Genomic DNA, 16,796 nt, shown 5'->3' with positions numbered 1-16,796 from the left:
CACTTCACAGCATAGCCTATGGAATTGCCAGGCATCCTCCCAACTGAGCCTTCAGGAACCCCATTCTGTTTGGAAGACAAATAAAAATATACTGCAGTCTAATTTTTTTAAGCTTTTATTTATTTATTGGACAGAAAGAGAGCCCAAGTAGGCAGAGCAGCAAGCAGAGGGAGAAGCAGGTTCCCCAATGAACAGGGAGCCCGATGCAGGGCTTGATCCCAGGACCCTGGATCCCAGGACCCGGGGATCGTGACCTGACCGAAGGCAGATGCTTAACAACTGAGCCAGCCAGGTGCCCCGCAGTCTAATTTTATTACTGACAAGCAGAAAAAAGAATAGACTCCTCATAGCTTAGCAATGGCCTTTTGAAATCTGCACTGAGAATCTGAACTGAACCCCAACCAGGAAAGCGACTTCTCATCTGAATGAGAAGGCATGAGTGGCAGGATCCACTCACTGCCCTTACACTGGAAGCCAGAGTCCCAAGTCCAAACGGCTAGAGTGAGAAATAGTCAACTCCATGGTTATGAGTTAGAACGTCAGTGGGAAATCTCATCCCATCCCTTAACACGAGGTGAGCAGAAGAGGAAGGGAGAGGGGATAAGCAAACAGGAAATAGGTGTTGAAGGTGCTCCCTACCTGGGATGAGGCTGAGGGTGGGGAGGTTAGAAAAAGGTCACAACTCTCGGTGGGCAGCTGTCCCATATGAATAAAAGCAAAGAAGTAAACCACCACAACTTCCTTTTTATTTAATTCTTATTAGGTGCCAATGACTTTACATTCCTTTACAGTCCTTGCTTCCATCTAACATTTAGGAAGTAACTTACGTGTATTATCTTATTTGATCCCGACAGTCAATGCACGAGGTAAAGCCTATGATCATCCCCATTTCACAGGGGCAGAAACTGAGTTCTGATACCATCAAGCAACTGCCCAAGCTCACTCACCACATGAAGCATTGAGGCTCTGAACTCAGACTCTTCCACCTCCAAAAACTAAAATTCTTACAGGCAAAGAAATAGTTATGTCAAAAATAGCAAAAACAAGGGCAGTAAAGACAGAACCTTGAACAAGTCAACAAAATGAGTGAGGAAACCAAACAGAAGGAACTAAGCCACTCCAAAACAAACTAAACCAATCCTAAGGGCTGGGCTTACCAGACTCTGCACATGTCAGCCTGATAGGTCACCGTGCACACACACAACACACACACACACACACACACACACACACACACACACACACAGTACAGTCTCATGACAAACCTGCAAAATAAAAGTTGCAATAGCTACAAATCTAGGACAGGGAAAGCAGCTATGTGGGAATCATTATGAACCAGGACCTAGGGCAGGATTACAAAAGACTGGGGGTGACGGGTGGTTCTACCTATGTCGGCCTCAGGGCACATAAATGCCCACCTCTTATAGAGTCAAGACAAGGCCTTTCACAGTTCACTTGGCACCCATAGAGTAGAGCACTTCCAAAGGATCTGGGTTGGTCGTTTCCCTAAGAACATCTCATCGCTTCTGTCTGCCTCACTCTACCCACCCTCTTCGCAAGGCTCTCCCACATATCTCTTCAACCATCAGCCTTTAAACCTGTAAACATAGGTAGTTTCAAAGCCAATTATTTATTTTTTAGACCAAGTAATACATGGATAGCTGCCAGCATTCAAATACTCTGACATCTAAGAAAAAAGTAAAAATTTTAATTTTTTGCCTTAAGTATTAACAGAATCCTTGGATACTGTTATTTGAAAATTCAAGTTTGGTTCCCTGAGTGCAATCAAAAACTGTCATATGCATCTTATAGGGTTTATAGGGTTTCCAGGGGAAAGAAGAACGGGTGGGACATGGCTACCCGGAGGGGAATTCCAAAACCTTCCACCATCCTGAATCCCTTGAAAAGTACATTATGATAGGCTATTTGAAAAAAATAAGAGCTTCCAATTACTTTTTTTTCCTTGAAAATTATGAAAGAGGGTAAAAGTAACCTGAATACAACCTCTGTTCTCACATCAGAGGATGTGAGAATAAATATTTAATTCTCAATTCCAATCTAAGGGCCATTGGTGCCAGATAAAAGTAGGAGACTTATTTTTTAGGGTAAACTTTAAGCTGCCTTCTCATCTTTAAAGTGTAACACCTTAAAGAGAGAATGTGGTTAATGAGTTTAACTGAAAAATAAATTCAAGTTATTTAATGACACACTCTTTCTCCTTGAGAGCTCAATTCCATATAAAATTCATTACTGCCAGAAAACCCATTCCTTAAAAATGAATGGCTAAAAATGGGATGGAAGACAGAGAAAACATTTTTTAATTATTAAAGATTTAAGACTTCACAAATGATGACTATTTGAGTACCTGCCTAAGTAATGTGTAACAATGGTATCAATTTAACATGGAACCTGTTCTAAAAAACATTCTCTCCACCACTAGCATTCACACACTAGGTTACCTTAGCAACGGAAGGAATAGATTCCCAGCTTAAAATGTCAGAAAAGGAAGTGTGGAGAGGTTTGTTCCAGGAGATACCATCAAAAGCAACAGAAGGCTAAAAAGTAATATTGAGTGTATATGTAACTGATTGAAAAATGTCAAGATTTCCAAGAAAAACACTCAAAACCTCAGCATTAATTGGTACCTGTCATGCACTAATTTCAAAACTCCTCAATTTTAAACAGAAATTTTAAACAGAAAACTTGTATTTTATAATAAATCTGTCCTTTGTGGATTTCCTAACCCCTGGGAGGACACCCGCTGATGTTATTTCAAATTTGCTGTCCAGTACAAAGCTTTGGGTCAGAAAAACAAAGCTGACATTTCACAGTCTGCAGGACAGCAAGTCATTCTTATAGTTTAATATGCCATCCCCTAGCTAATAAGACCTAGAACATAAGTTAAGGCCAACCAACAAGGCATGCTACTGAGCCTTGCTTTATTTTTTTCTATTTATACAGCCAGCAAATTTTACTCAAGGATAAAAACAGCAGCCAAGCTCTATTTCAAGTGTTACTCAAATCTTGCTTCTTACTAGTGACAGTTCTCTTTCCTCTATTCAAAGAGAGGTCAACAGATATTTTCCTTTGTCAAACATTGCTGGCCCACACGTTTCCTTCTGCTGTTGCCTAGAAAGAAGGTGAAGACTCTGGGTGTGTGGCCTGAAGCACCACGTAGATGTCACAGAAAACTGGCAGTTCCCACTTAGTCTTTAGTTATGAACAATTACTTCTCACTTAATGGTCTCCTGAGATAAAAAGCAATATAACTGCACTTTAAACGCCTTAGGTAACACTAAACAAGACGTATTTTTTTTAATTTTATTTATTTATTTGACAGAGGGAAAGCACACAAGCAGGGGAAGCAGCAGAGGGACAGGGAGAAGCAGGCTCCGCACTCAACAGGGAGTCCGATGTGGGACTCACTCTGAGAACCCAGCACCGGGGATCATGACCTGAACTGAAGGCAGATGCTTACCCGAATGAGCTACCCAGGTGCCCCCAATTAAGACACATTTTAACAATTGTTGAATGACCCCCACTTTTATAAAATTTCTTCCAAAGTTCTTTTGGCCTTCTGCATTTTTTCCCTTTTCCCCCCGTAAGTTGTAAAGTGTAGAAAAGCAAAGATTCCCCTTCAATAGGAACTAATTTATGAAGACCCTATTAATAAAATAGACCATCATGCTAACCACCCTTCTTAGTAACAGCATGATATATCCATTAAACTCGTGGTCCCTGACAAGGTTTCCACTTTTCCTCTAAGTCAATATTAATTACAATGTAACTTGTTTTTGTACAGACTAATACTACTTCGACTTGCCCTCACAGTATGTAGTCTCAACTAATAAATTTCTTAAATTTCTCAATTCTCAAGTATTCTCATCTTTGAAAGCAGTAATTATATTAATCATCTAAGGCACTTTCAGCGGGTTCTACCACTTCCACCCATTACTTTTTTTATACTTCATTATTTTTATTAACATATAATATATTATTTGCCCCAGGGCTACACGTCTGTGAATCATCAGGCTTACACACTTCACAGCACTTACCATATAGCACATACCCTCCCCAATGTCCATAACCCAGCCACCCTATCCCTACCCCCCTATCCCCTGGCAACCCTCTTTGTTTTGTGAAATTAAGAGTCTCTTACGGTTTGTCTCCCTCCCAATCAATTTTAGAGACAGCTCCAGAAAGAGAAGGAGGATCCCTAAATACAGCAATTGTGTTTAGGTCCAAGACAGCCCTGCTGAAAAGTTTCACAAGCTCAGCTGGCTTACCCTAAAAATTTCTTTCACTCACTGAATCAGATATAAAGGCAAGAGTCAAGTTTAACTCTTTTCACTTGATGAAACAATCTACCAGATAAAATTTAATTTATTTAAAAATTATATTATGTATGCCCTGCAGATCCAATTCATGATATCACTTTTCTTAAAAGTTCTTGACATCAAAAGGAAATGATATTTAAGTAACAGAATGGAGTTGTTACCTAATGCTATAGCAGTAATCATTTTGCAATATATAAGTGTATAAAATCAACACACTGTACACCTAAAATGTACATAATATTGTATGCCAACTATGTCTCTAAAAGCTGGCAAAAAAAAAGATTGAGTTATGTTTTCATAATCATTATAACAGGGTTCCATCTTTTCCATAACTAAAAAATTTGTGCCTATAGAGACCTCTGAATGTATGAAATATTTAACATAGAGAACTGCAGAAAACTCCAAATTCACTTTTTGTAATAATTTACTTTGGCAAAAATGTCTTAAGTCTGTAAACTGTTGCTACATACTGGTTTGTAAATGTGAATATACACTGAGAGAGGTAGTCTTTATGACTTTGTTAGTTTTTTAACATAAGTGGGTTCATTTCTCTTCCATCAGAAAGCTCAACCAGGGCAACCTCTACTTATGCCATAGGTTGGGCTAAGAGCTATTATGTTCCTAAAGGCAATGTCATCAGTCCTCTGAAATGGTATCTGTAGTCCCTTTGGGCTCTTTACTCAAATGGTGACCTTCTCATGGAGACCGCAAGCTTGGTGCTAGTCAGGCATGTCAAGCTTCTGGGAACACAAGTGAAATAATATGGTTGAGCAGGAAGGGAAAACTCACAAGTTACATGAGTTCCAAGGAAATGAAACAAAATACCTTATGCCAGTTAATCTAATTGTCAGAATTATGCCTATCTCTGAGAAATATTGCTCTGTCCAAAAAAAAAAAAAACAAGCAATGTACCCAAAACAAAAAAAAAGATAAACTGTGACATTTTATTGGATATATTATTCTACTCCAAGTTTTACTGTAAATATGGGGTCCTAACATCCTGCAAGAGCTTTTTATCATGAAAGCTATTTCAAAGAACTGGGTTTAATTTTATAAAATTTTAAATCCAATTTTACTTATGGCACAAGATTAAATAAAACCAGAGATATTTCCTTCCCTAGAACGTATAATAAAGTTGCCTCGTGAGTAATGATGGGTAAGAAGCAGGGCCAAGAAAAATCTCTGCTTTTCTTGATGAGACACAACACTCTGCTCAGCCTGGCCCTTCTCCAGGATCTCAGGCCTTCCTGATAATGCACAGTGATTGAAAAGGCAAAAAGTGAGAGATTATAAAATGCCAAAGGCAAGGAAACGCACTCAGGCTTCCTACTAAGGCTTCCATCAGACTCTTCCAAGACAGAGTCATTACAGACATCAATTAATACTCATTCAGCACATCCACTTAGCCCACCAAAAAAGCATAAATAAGTAAACCCAAAGAATTTGAAACACAAATGGTGAAGCTTTAAATCGTTTCTGGATAAGTATTAGGAGAAATAATTGCTAGGAAAAAAACTGCTTTCCACTTTTGATGCCACTCTCATGTAACACGCAGTAAACTCCAGTGGGCCATATGCCACCATTTCTTTTCTTATCTTTTCTTTTTTTAAAGATTTTATTTATTTGACACAGAGAGAGTGGTCACAAGTAGGCAGAGAGGCAGACAGAGAGAAGCGGGGGGAAGCAGGCTCCCCGCTGAGCAGAGAGCCCAATGCAAGGCTAGATCCCAGGACCCCGAGATCATGACCTGAACCAAAAGCAGAGGCTTAACCCACCAGGCGCTCCATATGCCACCGTTTCTTAGTGTGCTGTTATCTCACTACCTTAAAGACAAGCAGCACCAGCACAATAGGTTCATTAGCAGAGGACGAGCTGAGCATGTACAAGAGTCTCGACTTCTCACAGTTTAGTAGAGTTTCTACTAACTGAAAAAGAGGGACCACACTGTGGACATAGGAGACTCCTGAATGCTCCTTCTCCCATGGCGGCACCTAATGTATGGTGTCACACACAGCAATTCTCTGAGAGAACTCCAGGAACTCAGTGAATGACTTCTCTCATACGCATGGTCAATGTGGAAGCACCACATCAGAATGGGCACAAAAGGCTGAGACATGCTCACCATAAACTCCCCCCGGCACAGCGCCGTACAATCCTCAGCTCCTCCCTGAGGAATGAAAGGTTTGCATCACATCTAGCACCCCAACTCTGGAAGACTTCACCAAGCTGATAGCCAGGGGACAATACATCCAAGAATTCCGCAGGACTAGAGCAAAGAAGTAGTTCTTAACAGGCAGACAAGCACTCACCGAGACTATCCCCTCAGGGTATAACATAGAGGAACCAGGCAGAAAGACATATCTCCCAGTCTTTTCTTGGAAGGGATTTGACTGCCTACTTTATAAACTGCTGCTTAAAGGTCCATTTGCTCATTGGCATGTATCTAGGATGTGACTGTGATCCTCCCTGGACCCCAAGGGAGCCAATGGGAAATCCCCCAACCCCTTCTGGGTTTGCTTCATTCCAACAATAGGTCCAGGTCACCAGCATCTCTCTGTAAGCAGCTTGTAAACACATCTGGTACCCCCGGTTTTATAACTGCCACCTAAGGGACAGCGTTCCAGACTGCCTCGCTCTGATAGCCAATGCGGTTTGCCTTCATGAGTCCTGCAGGACTGTATTGAATAAAGAAGTAATTGTTGCTGGGACACCTGGGTGGCTCAGTTGGTTAAGCCACTGCCTTCGGCTCAGGTCATGATCCCAGGGTCCTGGAATCGAGTCCCACATCAGGCTCCTCGGTGGGGAGCCTGCTTCTCTCTCTGCCTCTGCCTGCTTGTGCACTGTCTGTCTGTCTCTCTCTCTCTCTCTCTGACAAATAAATAAATAAGATTAAAAAAAAAAGAAGAAGAAGAAGTAATCGTTAATGGGCGTACAGAGAAACCCTGGCGGCAACTATCCCTTCAGGGTTCAGCACAGAGGGAGCAAAGAATGCTCATCTCCCACCCTTTTCCTGGAAGATATTTGACTGCATACTGTCCCAGCTTATGCCTAAGCATAGGGTTTCTAATGAGCTTATATCTGGGTTGTGAGTGAGATCTTCTCCTACAGGACACTGATGGGTCTTAGCACATCCCCAACTACTGGGTACCTCTAAGAACACAGAGAGCAAGTTGGACAATCAATAAAGTTTGAGAAGCAACCAGGAACTTGGGCTAAGCTGACCAACAAGGTTCATCTACAGGAGACCAGTTTGTCAAGACTGGGAGAGGTGTCTGTTTCATCTAATGTACAGAAACCAACATGAGAGTCAAAGAAAATGAAAAAAAAAACAAAACAAAACAAAACAAAACAAAAAAAAAAACAGGAGAACAGGTTCCAAACAAAAGAACAAGGTAAATTTTTTAAATTTAAAAAATCAATTCTTTTTTTTTTTAAGATTTTATTTATTTATTTGACAGAGAGAAATCACAAGTAGGCAGAGAGGCAGGCATAGAGAGAGGGGGAAGCAGGCCTCCCACAGAGGAGAGAGCCTGACGTGGGGCTCAATCCCAGGACCCTGACACCACGACCCGAGCTGAAGGCACAGGCTTAACCCACTGAGCCACTCAGGTGCCCCTAAAAAAATCAATTCTTAATGGAGGTAAGTGATTTATCCAATACAGAGTTCAAAATAACAGTCATAAAGATCCTTTCCACAGTTGGGGAAGCAATGTGTGAACAAAGTGAAAATTTCAACAAAAAAAGGTAGAAAATATAAACAACTTCTAACCAGAAATTATAGAGCTCAAGAACATAACACATGAAATGAAAATTTAAAAAAAAAAAAAAAAGATTCAACAGTAGACTAGATTAAATGGAAGAAAGGATCAGCAAACTAAGGTAGTGGAATTCATTCACTCAGAGGAGGCAAAAGAAAAAAAGTGTATTAACTCTACCTGAACACTGATGTTGTATAGAAGTTCCATTATAAGTCTAGGCTGAAGGCAATGTTACCTCCAGCACTGTAAACTGTTCTAAGAGAAAGTCTAGAGAAGTTCCTAGGAATTTTCAATTAATTTTTTTACAGTGCTCGCTTTGGCAGCACATATACAATTAATTTTTTACAATACCAAGATTTTATCCTTTGTAGCTTCATTTGTCCAAACCAAGTCTAATTTGCATTTGTACAAATTTTCCATCTTGTATATGTACATACAATATACTCCATATATTAAAATCGATTCACATATGCACATGAAAGTCAACTTTTACTGAGAACTTAATATACTCAGAGACTGTTATAGAAGATTCACTGCATATTATCTAATTTAATCATTACAACAAGCTGATGAGAGGGATACTATAAAGCTTCATTTCAGAAGTTAAAACATTATGACACAAGAAGTAAAGTAACTTGCCCAGTAAGCCCCATAGCAACAGGATCAGGATTTGAACCCAACTCCAAAACATAGATTTCCAATGACTATGACACTAGAATTGTTCTCCCATAAAATATATCGCATGCAAAGTAAAGAACCTCTTACTGACATAAATTTGCCTACTTTAAGGATATGGATAAACAAAAGTCATGACCAATGAAAACTTAGAAAACACAAATACATTTCTAAATAGCAATAAAAATGGCAGTTGGGTGACCCTTGCCAACTTGGCAGTTAGGCTACTGTTCACCCAACTTACCTGGCTATGTATATCTATCAGCAATGACTGTGCAGACATCTACCCCCAACACAGAAAATGGTACGCATGTATTATTGTCAGTCCACAGAACTAAGATTTCTTAATTCATTCCTAAATTGTAGGATGAAAACATAGCATGTGTGTAACAGGAATCCCATTTTAAAGGCTCTTAGTTTAAGTTATTCATGTGCAGTAATTAAGTCCCATAACCTTCAACAATTTGTCATCTGCAGAGGCACAGCTTAGTCCACTGCTGACTCCAAGCTGCTATGCTGAGGGAGGCAGTGGGCTAGGGAAGGAGCCCTGCTTCTGATTTGCATCTACTGCTCCCGGAGGCTTAGGGGCATTTTACTTGTGGCTTTGCGTACAGTGACTGGAGAAAAAGAATGAAAACTTTATGCCTTTGTCAAAATGAATCTGCCTTCCAAAAAGTAAAATACACTCCAATATTAGTTTAAAAAAAAAAAGAAAGGTTAGGAGGCTTAAGAAAATAGTTCCTTAGTCAGAAAACATACATATATACACAAATCACTACATATGTGAGTACATTCATGTATATCAACATACATGTATATGTACATGTATGTGTGAGCATATGGGGACACGTATGTATACGTGTGTGTGTGTGAGAGAGAGAGATAAATTTCCTTAGCCAGAAAACATGTACTTTTTTCATATACATATGAATTATAATAGTGCTATCTAGGTATTGTGACTTTCTTTTAAAGGTCCCAAAATACAACTTGCATTCATACCACAAATACTTCTTTTTTTTTTTTTTTTTTTTTTTTTTTTTTTTTTTTTTACAGATTTTATTTATTTCTTTGACAGAGAGAAATCACAAGTAGATGGAGAGGCAGGCAGAGAGAGAGAGAGAGAGAGAGAGGGAAGCAGGCTCCCCGCTGAGCAGAGAGCCCGACGCGGGACTCGATCCCAGGACCCTGAGATCACGACCCGAGCTGAAGGCAGCGGCTTAACCCACTGAGCCACCCAGGCGCCCCCCACAAATACTTCTTGAACACTTGATATGTTCCAAGCCATCTTGGAGGTCTTGGAGATACTGGTGAGGAGAATGGATACCACCTAGTCCCCAGGGTACCCACCCTTCATACATATCAACCAGCCACTATAAAGCCCAGTACAGCACACAGGAGTCAGGCCTGGCTCAACGATGAACTAGGATTGTAAACTGTCTCATCCAAGTTCTTCAGCAATAAGAAACATCTTCCATTTCTCAAGAGGGTTTTACTAGAACCCTGACTGAAAGAAACAAATGGAGATCTTCTCTGTGTGTAGCATAGGGCCTTAAGATTCTGTTTACAAAATGCATATCCCTTTACCTCGATTAGCCCATTTAATCTTATCCAATTTAATTTAAGCCAATCTGTAATCAGGAAGTAGAAATTCTTAAAAACAGCATTATCCAATAACTAGTCACACAAAAATAGAGAAAGACAGCAAAATTATATGCGTTCAATAAAATACAAAATACCATCAATTTCTGATAAAATCTTGTGATTTGTAATCAACCAAAGAAGTATCTATTGAACAGTTTGCCCTCGAGGCTTGTGTGGACTTCCACAAAACATCCCTCTTTGTTCACACACAAATTCCACGTGATTGATGGTAAGTCTATTCAGTCTCCTAAAAAACAGGGGCCACCCAGAGTTTTCTCCTGAAGTTAATACAAATGTTCGAATGCTCTCAGTGACACTGGCATTTTAAAGATGTCAATATACCAGTTTTATTTCCCGCATGCCACATTTGTTTGCAGTGCTCCCACAGAGCTGGCCGCCTGTTACTCCTGATTGCTGCCTGATGGCCCAATAGGGCCAACAGAAGTAGAGCCACAGTCCAAAGCAGCTGGCTCAAGAGCTTGCCACCAAGAAACGGTCCTTCCCTCCTTGAGGCAAATCTCTTCATCACCCGGAAGAGAGCCAGATAGCGTCACCCAGTCCAGGGATGAGGGACTCAGGTCTCAGGCAACATTGTCCCATTAGAATAAGACTCAGGACAAAAATGGGCACAAACATGAACCCATGGAGACAGACAACAAGTTCTAAAGCACATTCTCAACTTCACACCAAGGAAAGATATCTGAATTTTCTGGTGAAGACCCACCTTCGAGTGAAGAAATTCCCAACACTGTCCACTCAAGAGGCAACTCCAGATGGGTCAGAGCGAGCACGAACTCTTCGTCCAGGGCAGGCAGGGCTCCCACCGTCAGTGCAAATGGAGTCAGCAAGGTCTGATGACTGTCAGCTGTGAGGCGATCAGCTTGGGTGACCAGCAAACGAGCCAGCCGGCAAGCCATGGTGTCCACATAAGTCACTGAGCCGGAGCCCATGGTCACGGGGGAGTAACCTTCTGAGCAGAGGCACACAGACACTGTCACCGTCTCCTGAAGCCCATGGCCTGGACAACAAGACAGTAAACAGTTCACCTAGAGCCTACAGGAGATGCTCGCCCCATGTCCAAGTCAGGGGTCACCAGATTCACTGCACTGCGAAAGGAGACCCCGTGCTCCCGGAGAGCAAGGCAGAAAAGGAATGCAGCCAGTTTTTTTTTTTTGTTTTTTTTTTTTAAGATTTTATTTATTTATTTGACAGAGATCACAAGTAGGCAGAGAGGCAGGCAGAGAGAGAGGAAGCAGGCTCCCTACTGAGCAGAGAGCCTGATGTGGGGCTCAATCCCAGGACCCTGGGATCATGATCTGAACCGAAGGCAGAGGCTTTAAACTACTGAGCCACCCAGGCACCCTAAGTTTATCTTTAAATGCTGCCCTGTTTGTGGGGCCAAATTAAAGCAGATTCCATCTTCTTTCAATGACTCCTGATTTTTAAAAAAGTAACTTTTACGAGTTCTGAGCATTTCAATGTCTATTCTCCTATCATCATCAAATGTCGTTATTTGGCAAGTTCATCCTCTTCGAGGCCTTTGCCCTTTCGTCCTCTGCCACTTCCTCCTATGTCTTGTATTTTTATGTATTGTTTTCAATAACAGTTTCATAAAGTAGCTCCAAAGAGCTCCCTTGAATGTGATTAAGGGTGGGTGAAGAGAACTCAACAGAAGTACGTAACCAATGTTGTTCATTGCCCCCACTCCTACCACTTCTGAGAATGGCTTCTGTGTCTTGGCGGTGTTAAGAATTCTGTTGTGGCTGGTTATCTAATCCTGCCACCTGTCCTTCCCTTTTATAATCTTCTTTCACTTGGCCAAGGTGGGTGAACAACTAGCCAGATACATTTTACGCTGCACTTGCCAGGATACCCAGGAATCAGTACCACCAAACTGCTGTGATTACTACAGTCACAGCCAGACAGAAGAAGGGTTAACATTCAGCTACCACTGGCCCCCAAGCAAATGGCTAATAGGATCCTTCATAGGAACAAGAGCATCCCAGCTCACTAAGCGATAACGACTGTCACGCTCACACCATCTCTTCCAAAATGACCCAATGGTCCAGGCACAGAATTCAGCCCTCCATCCCCAGACTATACACTTCCAGGACAGACTACAGAAATCCACTCTACATTCTTCTGAAAGGTTACCCTGGGAAAGCTGTAACAGGAGAGAGACATTTAATAAGGTTCAGAAACAAGGACTGTCACCCATCTATACGAAATCACCTTTGTTAAAATCAAAGGCGAGAACCCTCACTTTGCAGTAGGCCATGATGTCATCAAAAAGATCTTCTTTAACACACAAGGACTAGAAGGAGACTCACCCATACATCCAAGTAAAGAAAATGATAAAACTTTTGATACTGGGATTGGCACTTCAGTTATTGTTTTCATTCTTCCTCCATAAGAGGCTTTGTAAAAGAAAACCAAGAGGGAGAAACAAAAGGCAGTAAAAACATAAAGGCCAAAGCCAAAAGGCTGAGGCAGAAGAGACAAAGCTGAAGTGACTCTGTGCCATTAATGAGGTCTACTTTTTTTTTCTTGTCAGTATGGTAGTTACTAGGCCAAATAGAGAAGTGTTGAAAATTACTCAGTTTCTATATGTTTTGTACGGCCTGGGTCTGGTTTTCCACTATTGCTCTCAACTAGTTGTTTAAAGTTGTTCAACTTAATTTAGAATTTGAACACAGATGTAATTCAGAAAAAAAAAATTTTGGTTTCCAAATTACATACAATGCTTTGGTTTTCATTGCACATTATACTCATCACTCTTTATGGATTACATTATATTCTGTAAATTCACCTACAACCATGCACCTGATGTATGCCTGGATTACCAATGAAAATACACAAACATCCAGAGGCAGAGCAAAAGAATGGTTGGTTAATATTTATTACTTGGCTACTTGTGTATTCACAGAAGGAAAGTTTGGGGCATCTGGGTGGCTCAGTTGGTTAAGCATCTGCCCTCGTCATGATCCCAGGGTACTAGGGTCGAGTCCCATATTGGGGTCTCTGCTCAGCGAGGAGCCTGCTTCTCCCTCTCCCTCTGCCTGCTGCTCTGTCTACTTGTGCACACTCTCTCTGTCAAATAAATAAATACAATCTTAAAAAAAAAATAAGGAAAGGTGAACTTTAATCATGCCCAACTGACTCTGCAAAATGTGTTAACTTGTATAGAAAGCATTACATCAATTACAGCAGCATGTTTAAAAACATGCTCATGGTCTCAGAAATGGGGCAACAGGTTGATCTGATGTACAAGCCCAGGTAGGGCTGACAAGCCTTTGTACATCCCTGCAATTTTATGTCTGTGTTGTTTGCATGTTTACTATCCGCCTATACTGCAGAAGCACTTAGAAACATCTTCCCTCTAAAAATGAGGCCAATCCCACCCTTCAAAATACTGAAGGTTCCCTACATGCTGCAATTTAGAGGACCTCAAAGACCCCTAGTTAAGGAAAACTAACCCATCAATAAACCAGAACAACAAAACCCTCCCATCCTGTAAGTAATAATATCTTCATTACGCCTCTGGACTACAGCTTCATGTCTCTGACAGATAACCCACAGCCCAGTGGAAATATGCAACTGATGCTGACAACTATTAGCTCTTAACAAACATTGGCATGAAATATTAATGAGTCATCTGTCACCATGGTAACTGAAAAAGAATGTAAGAGAATGACAAGTTTCTGAACATGAACATTTTGGTGGTGAGAAGAGAAAGTTCTGGAGCCTGAGATCCAGGAAGGAAGAGTCTGGATACACAGAGGCCCAAGGAAAGAACCCAGCCTCCAAAAGGAGCAAGCAGGAGAGCGGTGAACACCGGGGCTGCCAGACTGACCACAGGGGAAGGAGGGAGAGAGAATGACAACCTGTTGCCAACGTCTCAGTTCTGCCTGAGCCATCCCTGGCCATAGGCCCTGGCACAACAGGTGATACCAAGACAGAGAGACTCCTCCATTGGACTACACTCAGAGCATAGCCGACTTTCTAAGTTGGGTGCCATCAGTAGGATGGGCCTGCCCAGTCTCAGCAAGGCAGACACAGCCAAAAGAGGCTCATAAATAAGATGACCCAAGTGTCAGTGTCCTCATGGGCTCTGTCCCTTCCCCGCCTCCTAGACCCGTGCGCCACAGCAGCCCCCCCACTCGCCCCGCCACTCTGACACACACCCATCTCACTTTGCAGCACTGTTTACTTTCTCCTCCTGGTCCTCTTCCCAGTCTAGGTCCCTGGAGGACAGATGCTTCCAGACAGATCTGCAGAGTAAAGACTACACCTCACCTGGAATGCTAGACTGGAGAACATTATCCTCAGCGCGTTCAGCAATCACGATGTGTCTCTGATGAGATCCGCTGTAAATAAAGTAAAACTCGGCATCTTTAGGAAGATACACATTTTTGCCAAACTTTGCATAGACGGTCTTCTGCCCCTAAAAAAAGAAAAAAGAAAAGAAAAAAATGAGTAAGTTGAGGCATCATCACACCTTCTTGTTCTGGCTCTAAATAAATAAATAAATAAATAAGAAGGGCGAGGATCCAAAACAATGTTATTTGTGACACTGAGATCATGTGGTTGACACTCAAATATCACAAATCCTCCTTCCCAACAGCAAACACTTGCAATGACAGAGAGATGCTTTCTGACATTTGACAGTATGGTGTGAGAGCTGGTTTGTTCTGTTCTGAAGGCTGAAGAAGTCCAGAGCACAGGGAAGAAAGTTTTTAAGTTTACTAGCTATATAAATGGGACTGAACTTTGTTGTCTTATATTTCATTTGAATTCCTACCTGATGAACATCACGGATTCCTTTTTTTTTTTTTTTTTCTGTACCTGACATACCCCACAGTACCAAGGTTCAAAACAATAATTTTTAGTCATCACCTTACCCTGTACTGGATCCCAGCAGGTTGTAAGAACTTGAACTATTCACACACTGTGCCCAATAAACAGCTCCACACGCTCCCACCCTTGCTGTGCCATTTCCAGTTGCTATTTGTCTTCTCTGAAAGAATTCCAACTCCTCTTTTGCATCCAGCATGGCCTCACACTCTCTCTTGAGAGCTTCTAGTGGGCACACACCCTGCTAAGTGCCCCAGTTCCAAGGAGAGAAGCTGCCCCTGGGTCACAGAGGAACGTGAGGTATGTCAAGGAAAGAAGGTATGTCAAGGAAGCATGTAGCAGGTGAGGGCTTGAACGGACGTTATCATCCAGAGGCTGTGTGGAAGGGCTAGACCTACATTGCTACAACCAAGGGAGAAGCACCGGTAGACAGGCCTGCCAGACCATCTTGAGATGCTGGAAGACTCAAAGGATTCAGGATACTCCCTCCACTCAAAAACAAAAAAGCAATATAACCAGAGTCCTCCAGGGAGATGGTACATTCCACCCAGCCCGTGGGAGTGGCAGGGAAATGGAAACTAGGAGGTGGAAAGGGTCGCCCACTTTGGAAGGCATCCAGAGCTTGGCCCACGGCTGAGAAGCATCTGGGCTTTTGTGTGCTTGTCCAACAAAAACAAACCCTCTCTTGGCAAGTTCCTCCCCCTGTGATAGGGGAGAAAAGGAAACAAAGGAAATTCTACACAGTCTCCTTACCATCTGTTTGCCTTTGATGGCTATTATCAGCACTATATTCTGTAGGATATCAAGAAGTAGGCCAATCAGTATCAGAAAAAAAAAAAAAAATCACTGCAGAACTCCTTTCTCCAATAATCACATGGATAGTTCATCCAAACTTTAAAAATAAAAAGGCAATGTTTTCCTAGCAGTTTGAAATCTAGCACACACAAAGCATTATCTTAAATTATGAAGTAGTATAAATACAAATTGTGGTTTAAAAAACCACTAGCTAACACAGTTTTGGATTGTCCTTTCTCTGCATGTGAGCGCATGCAAACATACACGAATGTAATCAATAGAAAACAGCATGCCAAGAATAATCCACCATATGACAGCTTCCCAAAAAAGTTCAGGAAGAGGCTCTGAAAAGCAAAAAAAAAAAAAAAAAAAAAAAAAAAAAAAAAACCCAGTAACAAATGTCTGACATGACAGAGAGGAAACTTAGATGAAATTCCATTTCCTAAAAAAGGAAGAACAGTCTGCGTTCCTCATGTTCCTGGTGACTAAAGGGACTGTTAATTGTCCACGAACAGAATCTGACCTGACTTGTCATTTTTTTTTTTTAAAGAAAACAAATTGTATCAACAGATCAAAGCTTTTCACACATCAGAAGAATATCTAATCTGTATCTAATCAAAATAACCATCACATGCCTATTTTCTTTGGTTGGGTGAACAAGGACCACAACTTGTAAAGGAGTTTAGTTCCAAGACTTTCAAAAACAATGCAACACTAAATTAACAGTTTTACAATT

At 41.3% G+C, this 16,796-nt stretch overlaps 1 protein-coding gene across 6 annotated transcripts in view; it reads right to left on the bottom strand.

Moving 5' to 3' along the window:
• Positions 1-16,796, bottom strand: part of ARHGEF28 (Rho guanine nucleotide exchange factor 28) — a 321,385-nt gene that overhangs the window by 163,463 nt on the left and 141,126 nt on the right. For all 6 annotated transcript variants that reach the window (XR_009354003.1, XM_059175234.1, XM_059175237.1 and 3 more), the window contains 2 exons: positions 14,708-14,855; positions 11,136-11,429 (listed from right to left, as the gene is read on the bottom strand). Coding sequence is in view for 5 of the 6 variants with exons in the window: in XM_059175234.1 (XP_059031217.1) it covers positions 11,136-11,429; positions 14,708-14,855 (442 nt within the window). In the remaining variant the exon portion in view is untranslated. The remainder of the gene's footprint in view (positions 1-11,135; positions 11,430-14,707; positions 14,856-16,796) is intronic.

This window comes from Mustela lutreola, chromosome 5 (genome assembly GCF_030435805.1).
Source record: "Mustela lutreola isolate mMusLut2 chromosome 5, mMusLut2.pri, whole genome shotgun sequence".
Taxonomy (NCBI): Eukaryota; Metazoa; Chordata; class Mammalia; order Carnivora; family Mustelidae; genus Mustela; species Mustela lutreola.
This window is presented reverse-complemented; position numbering and strand designations above follow the sequence as displayed.